Source organism: Schistocerca nitens, chromosome 1 (genome assembly GCF_023898315.1).
Source record: "Schistocerca nitens isolate TAMUIC-IGC-003100 chromosome 1, iqSchNite1.1, whole genome shotgun sequence".
NCBI classification, from domain to species: Eukaryota; Metazoa; Arthropoda; class Insecta; order Orthoptera; family Acrididae; genus Schistocerca; species Schistocerca nitens.
In genome coordinates this window covers 1,192,494,843-1,192,512,773 of record NC_064614.1, presented here as the reverse complement: position 1 = coordinate 1,192,512,773, position 17,931 = coordinate 1,192,494,843, and the positions used below count along the sequence as shown (strand labels likewise).

The window sequence follows — 17,931 nt, the reverse complement described above, 5'->3', positions numbered from 1 at the left end:
AGCTGTCCGCTGTAACGTCAGGCAACACACCACTGACCACTTTAATATACTGACATAAACCTAATACACTGTACAGCGCATTGTGGCGTGACCCCAACCGGTCTGGTCGCTGTATTGGATTTTTGCATTCATATACAGAGTTACAGAACGATGAATATCTGTGCAATCTCGTTGATTACGTTCCTTGTGCGCAATATCTGACCAGACTGCGGCACTTCGCTCGGACGCGGCTACACGCACTTGCCTGTTCACCTGTTTCTCATCCGTATGAAACTGGCTTTCAGCTGAAGGAATACGCGCTTGCGTGTTCAGGTTTCTAACGCGACTTTCAGACGTTGTGCACGACGCAGATACCGTTACAGTATCGCGTGACGTCGTGACAAGCAAGGAACTGATACGCGCTCGTCATAGACATAAGATTCCACGTCGCTGGCAGCTGCTGCAGCCGCAAATAGTGAAATACTCCGTAGGCCTGTATTACACTATCAAATATTCTTTGATAGGAAATACGGAAGCGTCCGATCTAACCCGCCGGCTTTGACCCATGACGTCACAAATATAGCGGAAACGACAATTCCAATATGGCGGATATAGAAACGTTGCATACGTATCACAAAGACGAAAACACATAGAAAAACAACACACACAAAGGTTTCACAAGAACAATCTGCTAACATTGATAGCAAACAAAGATAATAACAAACAAGTGGTACTCAAGGCCAGGCAGGGGGGGGGGCTGCGCCCCCCCCCCCCCCCGCCAAAAAGAAACTCCCAACCTAACCTCGTATTCAGGGCTACGCTACAGATCAATGTGTAGGTCAATCAAAAGATAAAAGAAAGAAACAAATAAAAAAAAAGAAAAAACAATATTGATTCATTAGACATAACGAGTAGCGACAAAACATATAGACCATAAAGATTGAACAATCTAATGGCAAACTGATAAAAGCCTCATAGACGACGTTAAAACAAAAAGTACAGTAAAAAGGTAAACTATATATTACAGGCCCTAAAACTCCTACTAAGGTAACGTCAACGAGGCAACATCTACAAACACGCCACACTCGCAAACCAAACTCCGCGCCGTAATGACGTCACACACCACAACACCCTTACGTCACGGGTCAAAGCCGACGCGTGAGATCGGATGTTTCTGTTGACCCCTTTGATAAAGGTATTTGATAAAATATTCATCATATTTCCTTTACAAACATTTCTGACATGGCGCAAAAGATATATAGTTACTTCATCGCGCATACGCAAACATCACGTGCGCTCACGGACTTCGGGACCACGTTTGTATCTATAAACACAAACGGCAGATTCAGCGATGCTAGCGCCCCAAGCAGTTAAATTTCTCCATAAACTGAACAGAAGACGAATGTTTCTTTGATCAAATCGGAGGCGAGGCGCTAGACTTGACCAATGCCTAACTTCGACAAAGTTCCTTATTACATTATCAAATTTTATTTGACATAGTTTGCAAGGAAAATTTGATAGTCTAATACCGGTATTAGCAACAACAAATACTCCGCAACAGCACTCACCATTGTATATGGAGGGCTTCGCGTTTCTGCTGAACATGATGGCGCTGGCCGTGGCGCACACTGCCAGTATCACGAAGGCAGTCGTCCCAGATTCCATGTCATGCAAAACGGCGAGCCGCCAATTGCCGACACCTCTGGAGAAGAAATGGATTCGGAAGACTGTTTTCCTACTGCCACTCGGCTGCAGCGCGCAGGTCAGGGTCCGTGACGTACGGGCGAGCAGTGGCCAATGGCAGGCGCCATCATGGGCGCCTGCGCTAGAATCTATCTACATCACACTCCGCACTCCATCCAACCGGGAGTGGTGGAGATCCGTACTACTAAATGGCTGTGCACACGCACCAACTAACCAACCGAACGACAAACTGTACGTATGTAGGTGATTGGAGCGACTGACATTCCTTGTCGGGATGTCGGGCAGGGAGGACCACCCGACAGCCAATCGCCCCCCTCTCTCCCACAACCCATCCACTCCACCCAACAAATTGTACCATATGTAGCGTTGTCGTGCCAACCACCCGACAAACGTTCGCCAGTGCGCGTGGAATTAAATGCTGTTTGGAATTAAATGCTGTTCTAATATACATGATGAGGTATGAGACGGACGAAACTTCAAGGGCAGCGTTTTTCCAGGAATCTAAAGACTGCAGATGTTTTTGGGACACGTCGAACGTAGCAATATAGATCCAAGAAATGGAGCACTTCTTTTTCATTTTTTAACGAATCTTCATAGAGAGAATAAGTCCATCAGCCTTCTGTATTTCGGTCTTCAGGGTTTATTTCCGTTAATTACCGAAAATGAAACCTAAAAACAGAGATATCGACATTCAGTGAACGCTAATTCATAAGCTATACTTGTAACAAGTAAGTCTTAAAAAAAAGTCCAGCCTATATCCTAGACCTCTGCTATGAAGAGCAATGTGCTAGATTTTTTGATTTTTTTTTACTCGTCTAACAGTTGCTAAAGGCTTAAAGGCTTCATTTCACATGTATCTGTTGTTGTATTTATTAGATGATGTTTGGTACCACCATGTCTAGTCTTTTTCTTCGAATCTGAAACGTGTTTCTTAAACTTACAGGCCATGTTTTATGCTACATATACACTGAAGCGCCAAAGGAACTGGTACAGGCATGCGTATTCAAATACAGAGATATGTAAACAGGCAGAATACGGCACTGCGGTCGGAAATGCCTATATAAGACAAAAGGTGTCTGGCGCAGTTGTTAGGATCGGCTACTGCTGTTACAATGGCAAGTTGTTAAGTTTTAAGTGAGTTTGAACGTGGTATTATAGCCGGCGCAGGAACGATGGGACACAGCACAGCACAGATTTTCACGTACGACCATTTCACGAGTCTCCGACATCTCTGCTGCCGTAAAAAGAAGAACGGGACCAACGACAACTGAAGGGAATCGTTAAACGTGACAGAAATGCAACCCTTCCGCAAATTGCTGCAGATTTCAATGCTGGACCGTCAACAAGTGACAGCGTGCGAACCATTCCACGAACTATCATCGATATCCGTTGATGACTGCTCGACATAAAGCCTTACGCCTCGCCTGGGCCCATCAACACGGATACAGCCCTGTTGATGACTGGAAACGCATTGCCTGGTTGGACGAGTCTCGTTTCAAATTGTAGTGAGCGGATGGACGTGTACGGGTATGGAAACAACCTCATGAATCTATGGACCTTGCATGACAGCAGGGGACTGTTCAATCTGATGGAGGCTCTGTAATGATGTGGAGCATGTGCAGTTGGAGTGATATGGGACCTCTGATACGTCTAGATACGATACCTCACAGGTCAGACGTGCTCAAGGATCCTGTCTGAACACCTGCATCCATTCATGTCCATTGTGCATTCCGACGGACTTGGGCAATTTCAACAGGACAATCCGACACCCCAAACGTCCAGAATTGCTAGAGAGTGGCTCCAGGAACACTCTTCTGGGGATGGCCACCAATCTCCCCAGACATGAACATTATTGAGCATATCTGGGATTCTTTGCAACGTGCTGTTCAGAAGAGATCTCCACCCCTTCGTACTCTTACGGATTTATGGACAGCCCTGCAGGGTTCATGGTGTCAGTTCCCTCCAGCAGTACTTCACGTTAGTTGAGTCTATACCACGTCTTGTTGCGGCAGTTCTGCGTTCTCGCAGGGTCCCCGCACGATATTAGGCATTTTCTTTGGCTCTTCAGTGTATAAATAAATAACGTTTACGTGAAAGTCTTTTGTTTTATGTTTTTCTTTACTATGACGTATTTTCTCAGCCAATTATACATCACGTTGCAGGTTTCAGGATACAACAGCTCTGAATTTGAGGTCCTCTTAACTTCTGTCAGTGGCTAGAAACCATAATGTAACTAACAGCCTTGCCTCACAGCTTTCAGCTTCTCTTATGACTGAATTCGTTTTCGTTAAGAAAGATTTGAGCTGTCGAACAGCTCCAAAATGAACACCAATTCATTCTTCGATAATTACGCAAATCATCATATCCCACCTGCTTAAGTAACAGAACATGGGTGATTTTGTTTGTTTCCTTGCATTAGCCACCTCTTTGCCCACAGCTTTCTCGCGGCATTTTTGGCGTTGTTACTTCTAAAACAACCAAAGAAAACCCTCCTTGTTGCTTCTCTGTAAAACTGAGCGAGATCTCGTAGAACATAAACACAATCAACTTAAGATAAACAAATCACAACAATAGAACGGCGCTGTAATCGCCGAGTACAGTCGGCCGGGACGTTTGTAGGCTGCCACGAAATTGGTCGGTCCGTCGGTCGGCCGATAAATTGTTGCTTATGTAGGGGCCTTAATTGGTCCCCGCCACCCTGTTATATCACTCGCGGATGGCGCGTGGGAAGAATGATTGTCGGCAAGCCTCTGCATTAGCTCTAATTTCTTTAATTTTCTCTCACGGTCATTTCGGGAGATGTATGTTGGAGGAAATAATGTTGTCCGACTGCTCCCGGAAAGTTCTCTGTCGAGATTCGAATAGCGAACGTGTCCGTGATGCACAACGCCTCTCTTTTAACTTCTGTCACTTGACTGGAGTTTGTTGAGCATCTCTGAAACGCTTTCGCGCCCACGACCCGTGACGAAAAGTGCCTCTCTTCGTTGGATCTTCTCTCTCTCTCTCTCCCTCTATCTCTCTCTCTCGCTCTCTTCTCTGAGTCCTACCTGATAAGGATCCCAGATTGATGAACAGTACTCAAGAATCGGTGGAACGAGCACCTTGTAAGCCACTTCCTTAGTGGATGATTACATTTCCTTAAGATTCTTCCTTTTTTCCGGCATCTGCTTTTCCTACTATTTGCTTTATGTGGTTCCTCCACTTATGAGCGCTCTGAATAGCAACTCATAGATGTTTTACGGCAGATACTGTTTCCAGCAATTTGTCATCAATAGTGTAGTTGTACAGTGGTTCATTTCTTTTCCTGTGTATGCGGAATAAGGTCCATTTATTTACGTTCAGGGTCATTTGACAGAGCCTGCACCATTTATCAACCCTCTGCAGGTCATTGTGCAAATCTGTACTGTGATATGGCGTTGCTACTTTCTTACAGATAACTGTGTCACTGTGAGCAATCTAAAGGAGCTCTCGACGCTTTCTACAAGATCATTTATATACACTGTAAACAGTAACGGTCCTATCACACTTCCTTGGGGTACTCCGGAAATTACCTTTGCATCTGTCGAGTTAGTTCCGTTAACAGCAACATGTAGAATTCTATCTGCCAGGAAGTCTTGAATGCCGTCGCAAATATGGTCTGGTATACGGTAAGCCTGTTTCTTTTCACTAAATGGCAGTGCGGGACGGTGTCACATGCCTTCCTGAAGTCGCGACCGTAAAGTAGAAATCTCTCTTAAGTGAGCATTCAGATGTGCAGAATAAGTATTGTTTTGTCAACATACACTACTGGCCATTAAAATCGCTACACCACGAAGAAATGCAGATGATTACGGGTATTCATTGGACAAATATATCATACTAGAACTGACATGTGATCACATTTTTACGCAATTTGGGTGCATAGATCCTGAGAAATCAGTACCCAGAACAACCACCTCTGCCCTTATTAACGGCCTTGATACGTCTGGGCATTGAGTCAGACAGAGCTTGGATGGCTTGTACAGGTACAGCTGCCCATGCAGCTTCAACACGATAACACAATTCATCAAGAGTAGTGACTGGCGTATTGTGACGAGCCAGTTGCTCGGCCACCATTGATCAGACTTTTTCAGTTGGTGAGAGATCTGGAGAATGTGCTGGCCAGGGCAGCAGTCGGACATTTTCTGTATCCAGAAAGGCCCGTACAGGACCTGCAACATGTGGCCGTGCATTATCCTACTGAAATGTAGGGTTTCGCAGGGATCGAGAGAAGGGTAGAGCCAAGGGACGTGACACATCTGAAATGTAACGTCCACTGTTCAAAGTGCCGTCAATGCGAACAAGAGGTGACCGAGACGTGTAACCAATGGCACCCCATATCATCACGCCGGGTGATACGTCAGTATGGCTATGACGAATACACGCTTCCAATGTGCGTTCACCGCAATGTCGCCAAACACCGATGCGACCATCATGATGCTGTAAACAGAACCTGGATTCATCCGAAAAAAATGACGTTTTGCCATTCGTGCACCCAGGTTCGTCGTTGAGTACACCATCACAGGCGCTCCTGTCTGTGATGCAGCGTCAAGGGTCTCCGAGCTGATAGTCAATGCTGCTGCAAACGTCGTCGAACTGTTCGTGCAGATGGTTGTTGTCTTGCAAACGTCCCCATCTCTTGACTCAAGGGATCGAGACGTGGCTGCACGATCCGTTACAACCATGCGGATAAGATGCCTGTCATCTCGACTGCTAGTGTTACGAGGCCGTTGGGATCCAGCACGGCGTTCCGTATTACCCTTTTAAAACCACCGATTCCATATTCTGCTAACAGTCATTGGATCTCGACCACCGCTAGGAGCAGTGTCGCGATACGATAAACCGCGATCGCGATAGACTACAATCCGACCTTTATCAAAGTCGGAAATGTGATGGTACGCGTTTCTCCTCCTTACACGAGGCATCACAACATCGTTTCACCAGGCAACGCCGGCCAACTGCTGTTTGTGTATGAGAAATCGGTTGGAAACTTTCCTCATATCAGCAGGTTGTAGGTGCCACCACCGGCGCCAACCTTGTGTGAATGCTCTGAAAAGCTCATCATTTGCATATCACAGCGTCTTCCTCCTGTCGGTTAAATTTCGCGTCTGTAGCACGTCATTTTCTTGGTGTAACAATTTTAATGGCCAGTAGTTTACATTGCCACCGTGGCCACGTGATCTCGGAACGTCGTAGGCACAGTAGCTTAGATTTGTACGTAATGTGTCCTGTAAATTTTCGATATCATTACATCGGTAGTACAGGCAGTCCTTTCGTCGGTGCTGTGGATTTGGTACAGGGTGAGTCCGTGAGAGTTGCGCCACTGGGTGAGACGGACCAGTGGCGTGTTTCACAAATGCGCCGCCTCAGCGCAGCTCCCGCCACTTGCGAGGAAGCTCTTTTGTGAACAAACGTGGTGCAAAAGTGGTACAGTCATTTTCTTCTTAGTTCCAGAGAAAAATCACATTCGCTGTTCTGGCAAGGCGAAAAGTTTCATCTTGTAGTCACACAATTTTAGTATTAAGGCTTAGTTTGCGTAATTTTAATGCAGTTTTTTACTGCAGTCTGGACAAACGTGCAGGCATGAAACTAACCTAAAATGGACACTGAGATCGCTGCCTGCAGATAGAGGTCGCGGTGGTCCATCTCTCCCAGACAATTGGGAGAGATGGACCAGTATTATTTGGGAGAGATGAACCACTTGTTTTAATGTGGAAGAGATGGAAGGCAATTAAATTTCACTTCAAGGGATCTGGAATAATACCACTGGAGGTGCCACCTGTCTCACACTGTGCTTATTTGTCGGAAGATACGTCTGTGCGAACACTGGCCAACCAGCCACTTCAAGGCTTATCAAAAGACCTGGTGATCCCAACCACATCAATCTGTATAACACAAATTCCTTCACTGACAACTGCGGACTCTGCTCCTACTGTAAGTAGGATGTTTATGTGTTTCTGTGTTGGCAGCGCTATGTAGCGCTCTACATTAATAACTCTGACAGCGCTGTGCGCTCTCGGTAAGAGACTCTGTGGCTGGTCGGAGTCGCAGTTGGAGGTGAACACCCAGCAGTGATGGAAGTTGGGAGTGAGTAGTTAGCAGTGATGGAGGCTAGAGGTTAATAATTAGCAGTGTTGGAGGTTTGCAGTATTAGCGCGATGGACGGTCTGAATGTATATCCATCATGGAGATTCATTACTGATGATTATATATATATATTTTTGAACTGGTTGTCACTTGATTAACATTTTTTTCAAAACGTATCCAAAACAGCACGGCCGTCAAAGTACTCATTTCTTGTACCTCTAACAACAATAGTTTTTCACCGTTGCTATAACGAATAAACGAACGGTAAAAACACAAATATGTGTAGTACTATAAGCTTGGAACTCCATGGAAAGCTTAAACAAGCAGCGTCGTCCCGAATTCACAAGACAATCCCAACCCAATGTTAACAGCATACGCAGTACATAATACGTCTTGACACTCGTAGTGGAAAGTCTTTATGGCCACCGTTAAGTCATATTTACACTGCAGAAACAATAACAGTTAAAGATGCAATTGAGTTTGGAACTTAAACAGGAATTAAAACTGTTGTATCCCGGAACTGCTGAATATCAAAGATTGGAGGCGTGTGTGTAAAAACAAGTTTGATAGCTCAGTTGAGGTTCATACAAGATCTGAATATAAATAGTCATACGGAACTGTACACTGAGTACATCTGACAATCGTACAACACAGTTACTTCACGTCAGCATATGTCTGAAGTTACGAGCGAGACTTAGTAAATGCTTGGTAAATGCTATTGACAGGTTGAAACGATATTTTATTGAAGAAAAATCTAATCGAAATAGTAATGAAGTAGATTTTTATTTTGTCTATCCTGAAATACTTTTAATAAATGAGCAATGTAGTGAGGAGTAGCTGGATATCCCGGTAGCACACCATTTATGAATCAAAATGTTGGTGAGTCTAGTTATTTAGCTGAGGCACAAAGAAAGCGGTTATGTAAATTACTCAAACAGTATGAACAGGTGTTTTGTAAAAAAACCTGGTGTTATAAAAGATTACAGTTACAAAATGAACGTATATCCACATCAAACTTTCTGCCATAATTCTTACCCAATTCCTTCGGCGAAGAAAGAGTCGGTGAATGAGGCAATATAAAGAATGTTAAGTTGTTACGGTCCTTATGTTAGCATAAAGACACCATTCCTCGTCGCCATTAAGAATGCGAGATAATAATGATCGGTGTTGTACAAGAGCAAATTGATGAGGAGCATGCAGAGACGCATATGACCACCTAATGATTTTTGTAATTTTGGCTTAGAGCCTGCGGTACCCAAACACCCACTTTTCGAACCTTCCCAATGCATTCAAACGTCATACAATAGCGAAATGATCACGGTTCATCACAATTGACTGTTTTCGACTACACTGACTTGGATCATTGAGAATTAATGCATTTAAACCATCTTCATCAAACCCCGAATGCCTCCCTGCACTCCGAGACTCTCTAACGTCAAAACGATTCTCGTTGAAACGAGAAAGCCATTTTCTTGCCGAGCTCTGTCCAATGACATTATCCCCATATGCGGTGGAAAAGTTTCTGACTGCCTCCGCTGCTGTCACGCCTCTATTGAACTCAAACAGAAGAATATGTCAGAAATGTTCTGATTTCTCCATTTAGCACTCCATTTTCTATCGTCCACAGCTCCGCCCACTTTCTCCGAATGACAAAATGACAATATGCAAACTCAAATAGCAACAGTGAAATACAAAAACAGGCAATCGATAAACAAACCCACAGCAACCGAAATACCAATACGCAAAACAAAAGCGCTACGAACTTATGCATCAAACTCATACAGTAGGAAGATGGTATTTTTGTCTACAACAAAAACTATGAACTACCACTAACCGTGGATCGCTTATGTAACATTAGTCAGGGCCAATAGCTTTAATGTGTATATAATGACCTCTCCTTCTTCTATGAAGTCAAAATAGCGTCTAACGACATCATCCCTGTTGTGTGATGGTGTATCATGGACATCATGTAATTACCACGAAGTAGACAGAGGAAAATTGTTTATTTCCAGACATATTTTAGTCGACGTATTGTGACCGCAGCGATCACAGCGCACTGGAATATTTACTTATTTAGATCATGTACATCTACATGGATACTCTGCAAATCACATTTAAGTACCTGGCACAGGGTTCATCGAACAACATTCACAATTCTCTATTATTCCAATCTCGTACAGCGCGCGGAAAGAATGAACACACATATCTTTCCGTACGAGCTCTGATTACCCTTACGTTATCGTGGTGATCGTTCCTCCCTATATAGGTCGGCGTCAACAAAATATTTTCGCATTCGGAGGAGAAAGTTGGTGATTGGAATTTCGTGAGAAGATTCCGCCGTAACGAAAAACGGCTTTCTTTTAATGATTTACAGCCCAAATCCTGTATCATTTCTGTGACACTCTCTGCCATATTTCGCAATAATACAAAACGTGCTACCTTTCTTTGAACTTTTTCGATGTAGTCCGTCAGTCCTATCTGGTAAGGATCCCAAACCGCGTACCAGTATTCTAAAAGAGGACGGGCAAGTGTAGTGTAGGCAGTCTCCTTAGTAGATCTGTTACATTTTTTAAGTATCCTGCCAATAAAATGCAGTATTGGTTAGCATTCCACTCAGCATTTTCTGTGTGTTCCTTCCAGTTTAAGTTGTTTGTAAGTGTAATACCTAGGTATTTAGTTGAATTTACTGCTTTTACATTAGACTGATTTATCGTGTAACCGAAGTTTAACGAGTTCCTTTTAGCACTCATGTGGATGACCTCACACTTTTCGTTATTTAGGGTCAACTGCCACATGTCTCACCATTCCGATATTTCTTCTAAATCGTTTTGCAGTTCGTTTTGATCTTCTGATGACTTTATTACTCGATAAAAGATAGCGACATCTGCAAACAACCGAAGACGGCTGCTCAGATCGTCTCCCAAATCGTTTATATAGTTAAGGAACAGCAAAGGGCCTATAACACTAACTTGGGGTGTTGTGGCGTAACAAGCTAGTCACGCCACACTGAGGAGGAAGCCGAAAGGCACGCGTACACACACGCCGACTGGCGTCAAGTCTGGAACAGGATACGTATTGAATACTATAAAGAAAATACGTAGCTTTGGAATATACTTAACTTTTAATGCTTCCTTTGGTACATCTCTCTTGACTATACAAATGAGACTCGTAAGATACATGCACTGATACAATTGGCGCCTTGCTAAGTCGTAGCCATTAACTTAGCTGAAGGCTATTCTAACTGTCTCTCGGCAAATGAGAGCAAAGGCTTCGTCAGTAGTCGCTAGCAACGTCGTCGTACAACTGGGCGAGTTCTCGTACGTCTCTCGAGACCTGCCGTGTGGTGGCGCTCGGTCTACGATCACACAGTGGCGACACGCGGGTCCGACATGTACTAATGGACCGCGGCCGATTTAAGCTACCACCTAGCAAGTGTGGTGTCTGGCAGTGACACCACATGGGGAACGCCAGAAATCACTTTTGTTTTACTCGATGACTTTCCGTCAATTACTACGAACTGTGACCTCTCTGACAGGAAATCACAAATCCAGTCAGATAACTGATACGATATTTCATAAGCACGCAATTTCACTACGAGCCGCTTGGGTGGTACAGTGTCAATAGCCTTCCGAAAATTCAGAAATACGGAATCGATCTGAAATCCCTTGTCATCAGCACTCAACACTTCATGTGAATAAAGAGCTAGTTGTGTTTCACAAGAACGGTGTTTTCTAAACCCATGTTGACTGTGTGTCAATAGATCGTTTTCTTCGAGGTAATTCATACTGTTCGAACACAATATATGTTCTAAAATCCTGCTGCATATCGAAGTTAACGTTATGGGCCTGTAATTTAGTGGATTACTCCTCTTACCTTTCTTGAATATTGGTGTGATCTGTGCAACTTCCCAGTCTTTGGGTATGGATCTATCGTAGAGCGAACGGTTGTATATGATTGTTAAGTATGGAGCTAATGCATCAGCATACTCCGAAAGAAACCTAATTGGTATACAGTCTGGACCAGAAGACTTGCTTTTATTAAGTGATTTAAATTGCTTCATTACTCCGAGGATATTTACTGCTACGTTACTCATGTTGGCAGCTGTTCTTGATTCGAATTCTGGAATATTTACTTCGTCTTCTTTTGTGACGGCATTTCGGAAGGGTGTGTTTAGTAACTCTGCTTTGGCAGTACAGTCTTCGATAGTATCTCCATTGTTATCGCGCAGAGAAGGCATTGATTGTTTCTTGCCGCTGAAATACTTCACATACCACCAGAATCGCTTTGGATTTTCTGCCAGGTTTCATGACAAAGTTTCGTTGTGGAAACTATTATAAGTATCTCGCATTGAAGTCCGCGCTAAATTTCGAGGTTCTGTAAAATATCTTTAATCTTGGGGATTTTGCGTCTGTTTAAATTTGACATGTTTGTTTCGTTGTTTCTGCAACTGTGTTCTAACCCGTTTTGTGTACCAAGGAGGATCAGCTCCGCCGGCTGTTAATTTAATGGTATAAATCTCTCAATTGCTGCCGATACTACTTCTTTGAATTTAAGCCACATCTGGTCTACACTTATGTTATTAATTTGGAATGAGCGGAGATTGTCTCTCAGGAATGCGTCAAGTGAATTTTTATCTGTTTTTCGAGGATTTGGGGATTACAATATTCAGTCTCGCTACGACAACCCTGTGTTCACTAGTCCACAGATCGGTTTTGATGCTCGATATTAACTCTGGAGTATTTGTTGCTAAGAAGTCAAGTGTGTTTCCACAACCGTTTACTATTCGCGTGGGCTCATGAACTAACTGATCGAAATAATTTTCAGAGAATGCGTTTAGCAGAATTTCGGATGATATTTTATGCTTACCTCCGGAATTAAACATGTGTTTTCGCCAACATATCGAGGGTAAATTAAAGCCACCACCAACTGTTATTGTACGAGTCAGGTACGTGATTGAAATCAAACTCAAGTTTTCTTCGAACCTTCGGTGGGCGACAAACTTCGCAGCTCTCACAGCTAGTGCCTCACAAATCCGACCATGCGTGCACGCTGCCAGCGGCCAGGGCCTGACCTCGCGCTGCGGAGGCTTCCTCGCTGCTCTGTCCCACCGACCAACTGCCCAACACACACCACCACACGGAAATATAGTGGTCACGCCATAGATGGTACAACAGTACTAATATCTATATGCGCTGCTACTGCCACTGTTGGAGGCAAGTCAGCTACTCGTTATGGTAGTAACTCAGGGAACAATAAGACGCTACTCGATTGTGAGAAAATGCCAAAGAAGATACGGCATCAACACGAGCCGGCCACAGCTCACAGGATTTGTAAAAAAAGCAATGAGACTGAGCTTATGAATCCAAATTTATTGTAGACATCGCTACACCACTTAGTACTCCTCAGTGTACGACCCTTGAGAGTCAACAACCGGCTGCATGCACAATTTTCACGCTTCAAACGCTGCCGCGAACGCTGAGTCCGGGATGGCCTTCAAAGCCCTCATCGTGGCGGCTTTAACCTCCCTTAGGGTTCCATGACGGTGTCGTTTCAGGGAAGTTTTTAGTTTGTGGAACAAAAAAATGTCTGGCGGGGCCACATTGGGACTGTACTGGAGCTGGGGAATCGTTGGAATCCCTTTCTTGGCCATGTAGCTGGCCACCATGAAGAAGGTGTGACTCGGCGCGTTGCCATGATGCAGCTTCCAGCCATCGGCGATGGCTGGCCACACGCGATGGACCCTGGCACTTGCAATAAAAAGCACCGTTGACAGTTTGGTCTTGGGGCACAAACTCATGATGAACCTAGCTCCTGACGTCGAAGAACACAATCAGCATGGCTTTTGCCTTCGATTTGCTCATGGGAGCCTTTCTTGGACGTGGGGATGCTGCGGTGCGCCGTTCGGCACTCTTGCGCTTTGTCTCCCGGTCGTACTGGAACACCCAGGTTTCGTCCCCGGTGATAACGTTATCTAAAAATTCCGGATCAGCTTCAAGGCTCTGGAGATTGTCTTGGCAGGCGTCCCCACGTGCTTGCTTTTGAACGTCTGACAAAACCTTCCGGACCATCTTGGTGCAGAGTTTCCTCATCGACAATTCTTTGGTGACGATGTTGTGCACTGACATTTTATCAAGTCCGAGGTCGTCTGCTATCATTCTGACACTCATCCGACGGTCGGTGTTCAATAAAACGCACACACTGTCGATGTTTTCGTCAGTTTTGCTGGTTGACTGGCGTCCGGAGGGATCCTTGTCCTTAACGCTGTCCCGGTCCTCTTTAAAGCTCTTCACCCATCTGAAAATCTGGGCTTTTGACAGGCAATCATCGCCGTAGGCTTGCCGACACACATCCAACGTTTCCGTACCCAATTTTCCTAGTTTCACACAAAACTTGATGGCCTAACGTTGCTCGAACATTTGCTGCATTTTGCGCCACGACCGACGTCTTTGCGACGTGTCCACTCAATGCACGTGCCCGCAGGCGACTGGCACGCCGTGCGTTTTCTGCCGTCAAGACACCCCTCACCATCAATCCCCCCCCGGCGAGCGGGCGCTGCGAAGCACATTCGCGTCAGCAAAAAATCAGTCTCATTACTTTTAATACAAACCCTGTAGCTCAGAGAGATTTCAAGGACAGTGTTTCAACAAGTTGGTGCAACTCCAATTTATTCACCAGTTGTCCGACTGCTTAGCTGGGTGGTAACGTGCTCACCTCCCATGCAAGTGGGCCCGGGTTCGCTTCCCGGTCGGGTTGGAGATTTTCTCCGCTCGGGGACTGGGTGTTGTGTTGTCGTCATCATCATTTCATCCTCATCACCGGCGCGCAAGTCGCCCAATGTGGAGTCGTCTGAAGTAAGACTTGCACTTGGCGGCCCAACTTTCCCGGATGAGGATTCCCGGCCAAAGATGCCATACGCCCATTTCCATTTTTTATTCACCAGTTGTTGATCGGTACAGACGGTCCAACATCATGACCATCATGTCCACCAGACATAAATGCTGTTCCCTTTTTTGGAGGGGGGGGGGTTAAGAATGAGTGCCGACTCTTATGACGTGAATACTATATGCTAGTGGCGAAGACATGTTGCCAAAAACATCTAGAGAAATGGAGTGTCGCCAAGACGTTCTACAGACAACCAACGGAGTACATGTGGCAGTGAACCCATTAAAAATTTAATGAGTTAAGCTACAATTTACTACAAGCCGCATAACTGTATCTAAGATAATCTTGTTAATCAGGGGAAAACCTTATACTCACTCTATACTTCTCAATACAAAGCAAGTCGAGATTCTTTGCAGACGCCAGATTGAGATTCATCCAATTCCAGTGGAGGACATTACAAGAGAGGTATTGCACATCAGGGTGGTGGTTTTCTGTTAAAAATCCCGGAGCTAACATTCATGGAAGAGTCATCCAAAATATGCTTCGCCCTGCGTATATCTCGCGAAAAGATCATGATGCGAAAATTGTATACGATCTCACACGGTGGCTTACCAACAATCGTTCTTCCTGTGCGTTATTCACATTTGGAGGAGGAAAGGGAAAAGGCGGCGGGGGGGGGGGGGGGGGGGGAGAGAGAGAGAGAGAGAGAGACTCTAATACACGAAGTACCCTTTGCCACACACCCATAAGGTGACTTGCGAAGTAGGTGCAGATGAGAGGCGGAATGGTGGTAAAAAGGCTTCTCTCAAGAGCAGGAAGTCTATTGGCGTACAACTTCTAACAGAACCATGACTAGTAACTCACTGTGGTGTTCAGACGAGCCTTCGGCTTTATGATAGCTTTAGTACTTAGCGCAAGATATTCATTAGTAATATAATAGTGGAAAATAAACAAAACAGATTTTGGATACATTTACCTTTGCCGCGTAAGTGTCATCGAGTCTGTGCAGAGGGTGATAGAACTATTCAAATGTCAGAATTGTTTCGACAGCCTGAACGTATGGTAAACCCTAGGCGCGACCGTTTCCGCCAGTCGTCGTCTTAAATGCCGTTACACAGCGCATACTTTCATCTTCTCTGTCAAGATTTTGTGGCCTGTATTCAAGCAATGTAAATACCTAAGCAATTATTTGCTCGTTAGAGTAGCGGTATCTCTGAAGTGGCCAAACGGGACATTTGTCGTCGACATGCTTTGCCTCCCAGGTCACGTGGCTTTGATTCGGCGTAACAACTGACTATAAGGGCTTCGCCGGTTTTGAAACTCATTATATCGCTAATACAGACAGGTCCTCTTCAGAAGTATCGCCGATCTTAAACATGCGTATTTTATAAAGTGTGATGTGGTCTTATGTGGGGAATCACGTGCGAATGTCTTCCAAAAGCGAAACCGTTATTGTCCACAGCCGTCTGGCCTTTTCATTTTTTTTTTCACAGTTGTGAGATTTCACGCTAAAAGGCTGTGAGGATTTCCCTCTCCTACTGCCAACTGTCTGCATCCTTGGTAGAAGGTGCTGTTGGGATTATCTACACTACGTACGGCCACATATTTTATCCAGTGACACTGCGAATCATTACATTTTCATTTCACAGTTCGTAGTTACTTACAGAAGTCATTTAGTGATACAGGGCTAATAGCAGGCGTTCCTCAAGGCAGTTTTATAGGCCCTCTGCTGTTCTTAATGTATTTAAACGAAATAGGAGACAATGTGAGCAGGCTTATACTATTCGTTTAATATTATTAACATGAAGATTATTTCTCAGTGTCCACTAACCTTTGAACAGAGTATAATATATAAACAGATTCAATTGAGACAATAGAAAAATATCAATTCAAGTAATTTTTATAGGACTCTAATTCTCCAGACTAGATACATAATGTGGATTTTCATCTGGAGTTTTAGAGGTCTTTAAGGTATAACACACAAAACAAGATAAATACAGAGTATCATTTACCTTCTTTTTATTTAGTTCTTCTTTCAACAAAGTACTTAGTATGCACGTTGATACTGAATAATATTTTAACATAACAGCAGCTCAAATATATCGGCAAACTGCAACGGCGTCGCTTTATGTGTAATGTCGGAACAAATCGTTATTATGTCTTGTTAATTTTAAAGTCGAAGCAAAACTAACTTATCTCTCTGGCGTCGTCTTCGTCTGCGTAAAGAAGACAAATGAACGACCAACGACCAGAGAACAATAAATACGAGCTATAAATATCTTTGTAATCATATCGGATGCGATTTTTTCTACGCTGGAGGCGGAAAAATGAGATATTACACCCTCTTAGACTGTTTACAGTTGATGCTGTCGTTTTGTGCATAGTAAAATCTTCAGAAGATCAAAACGCTTTGCGAAATGAGTTTGATTTCAAACGCATACCCGACTCATACGACTGTATTTGGTGGTGACTTTAATTTACCATCGATATGTTGGCAAAAATACATGTTTAATTCCGGAGGTACGCATAGAACATCGTCTCAAATTGTGCTAAACGCATTTTCTGAAAATTATTTCGAGCAGTTAGTCCATAAGCCCACGCGAATAGTAAACGGTTGTGACAACACTCTTGCCTTCTTAGCAACAAATAATCCTGAGTTAATAACGAGCATCAAAACGGATACAGGCGTTAGTAAACACAGAGTTGCCGTAGCGAGAATGAATATTGTAACCCCCAAATCGTCCAAAAATAAACTAAAAATATACCTATTCAGAAAACCAGATAAAAATTCACTTGACGCCTTCCTGAAAGACAACCTCCACACCTTCCAAATTAACAATATAAGTGTAGACCAGATGTGGCTTGAATTAAAAGAAATAATATCGGCATTAATTGAGAGATTTATATTAAATGAATTAACAAACGACGGAACTGATCCTCCTTGGTACACAAAACGGGTCAGAACGCTATTACAGGAACAACGAAACAAACATGCCAAATTTAAACAGATGCAAAATCTTCAAGATTGGTGATCTTTTACAGAAGCTCGAAATTTAGCACGAACTTCAATGCGAGATTCTTATAACAGTTTCCACAACGAAACATTGTCTCGAAACCTGGTAGAAAATCCTAAGAGATTCTGGTGGTATGTGAAGTATGCTAGTGGGAAGACACAATCAATGCCTTCTCTGCGCGATATCAATGGAGATACTATCGAAGACAGTACTGTCAAAGCAGAGTTACTAAACACAGCCTTCCGAA

The 17,931-nt window shown here is 43.9% G+C and overlaps 1 protein-coding gene across 2 annotated transcripts in view; it reads right to left on the bottom strand.

Annotated features, from left to right (window-relative positions):
- LOC126239504 (serine protease snake-like) overlaps positions 1–1,925 on the bottom strand; it is a 149,091-nt gene extending 147,166 nt beyond the window's left edge. For both annotated transcript variants that reach the window (XM_049947865.1, XM_049947866.1), the window contains exon 1: positions 1,548–1,925. In XM_049947865.1, the coding sequence (XP_049803822.1) occupies positions 1,548–1,644 (97 nt within the window). In that variant the 5' untranslated portion in view covers positions 1,645–1,925. The remainder of the gene's footprint in view (positions 1–1,547) is intronic.
- Between the last annotated feature and the right edge of the window lie 16,006 nt (positions 1,926–17,931).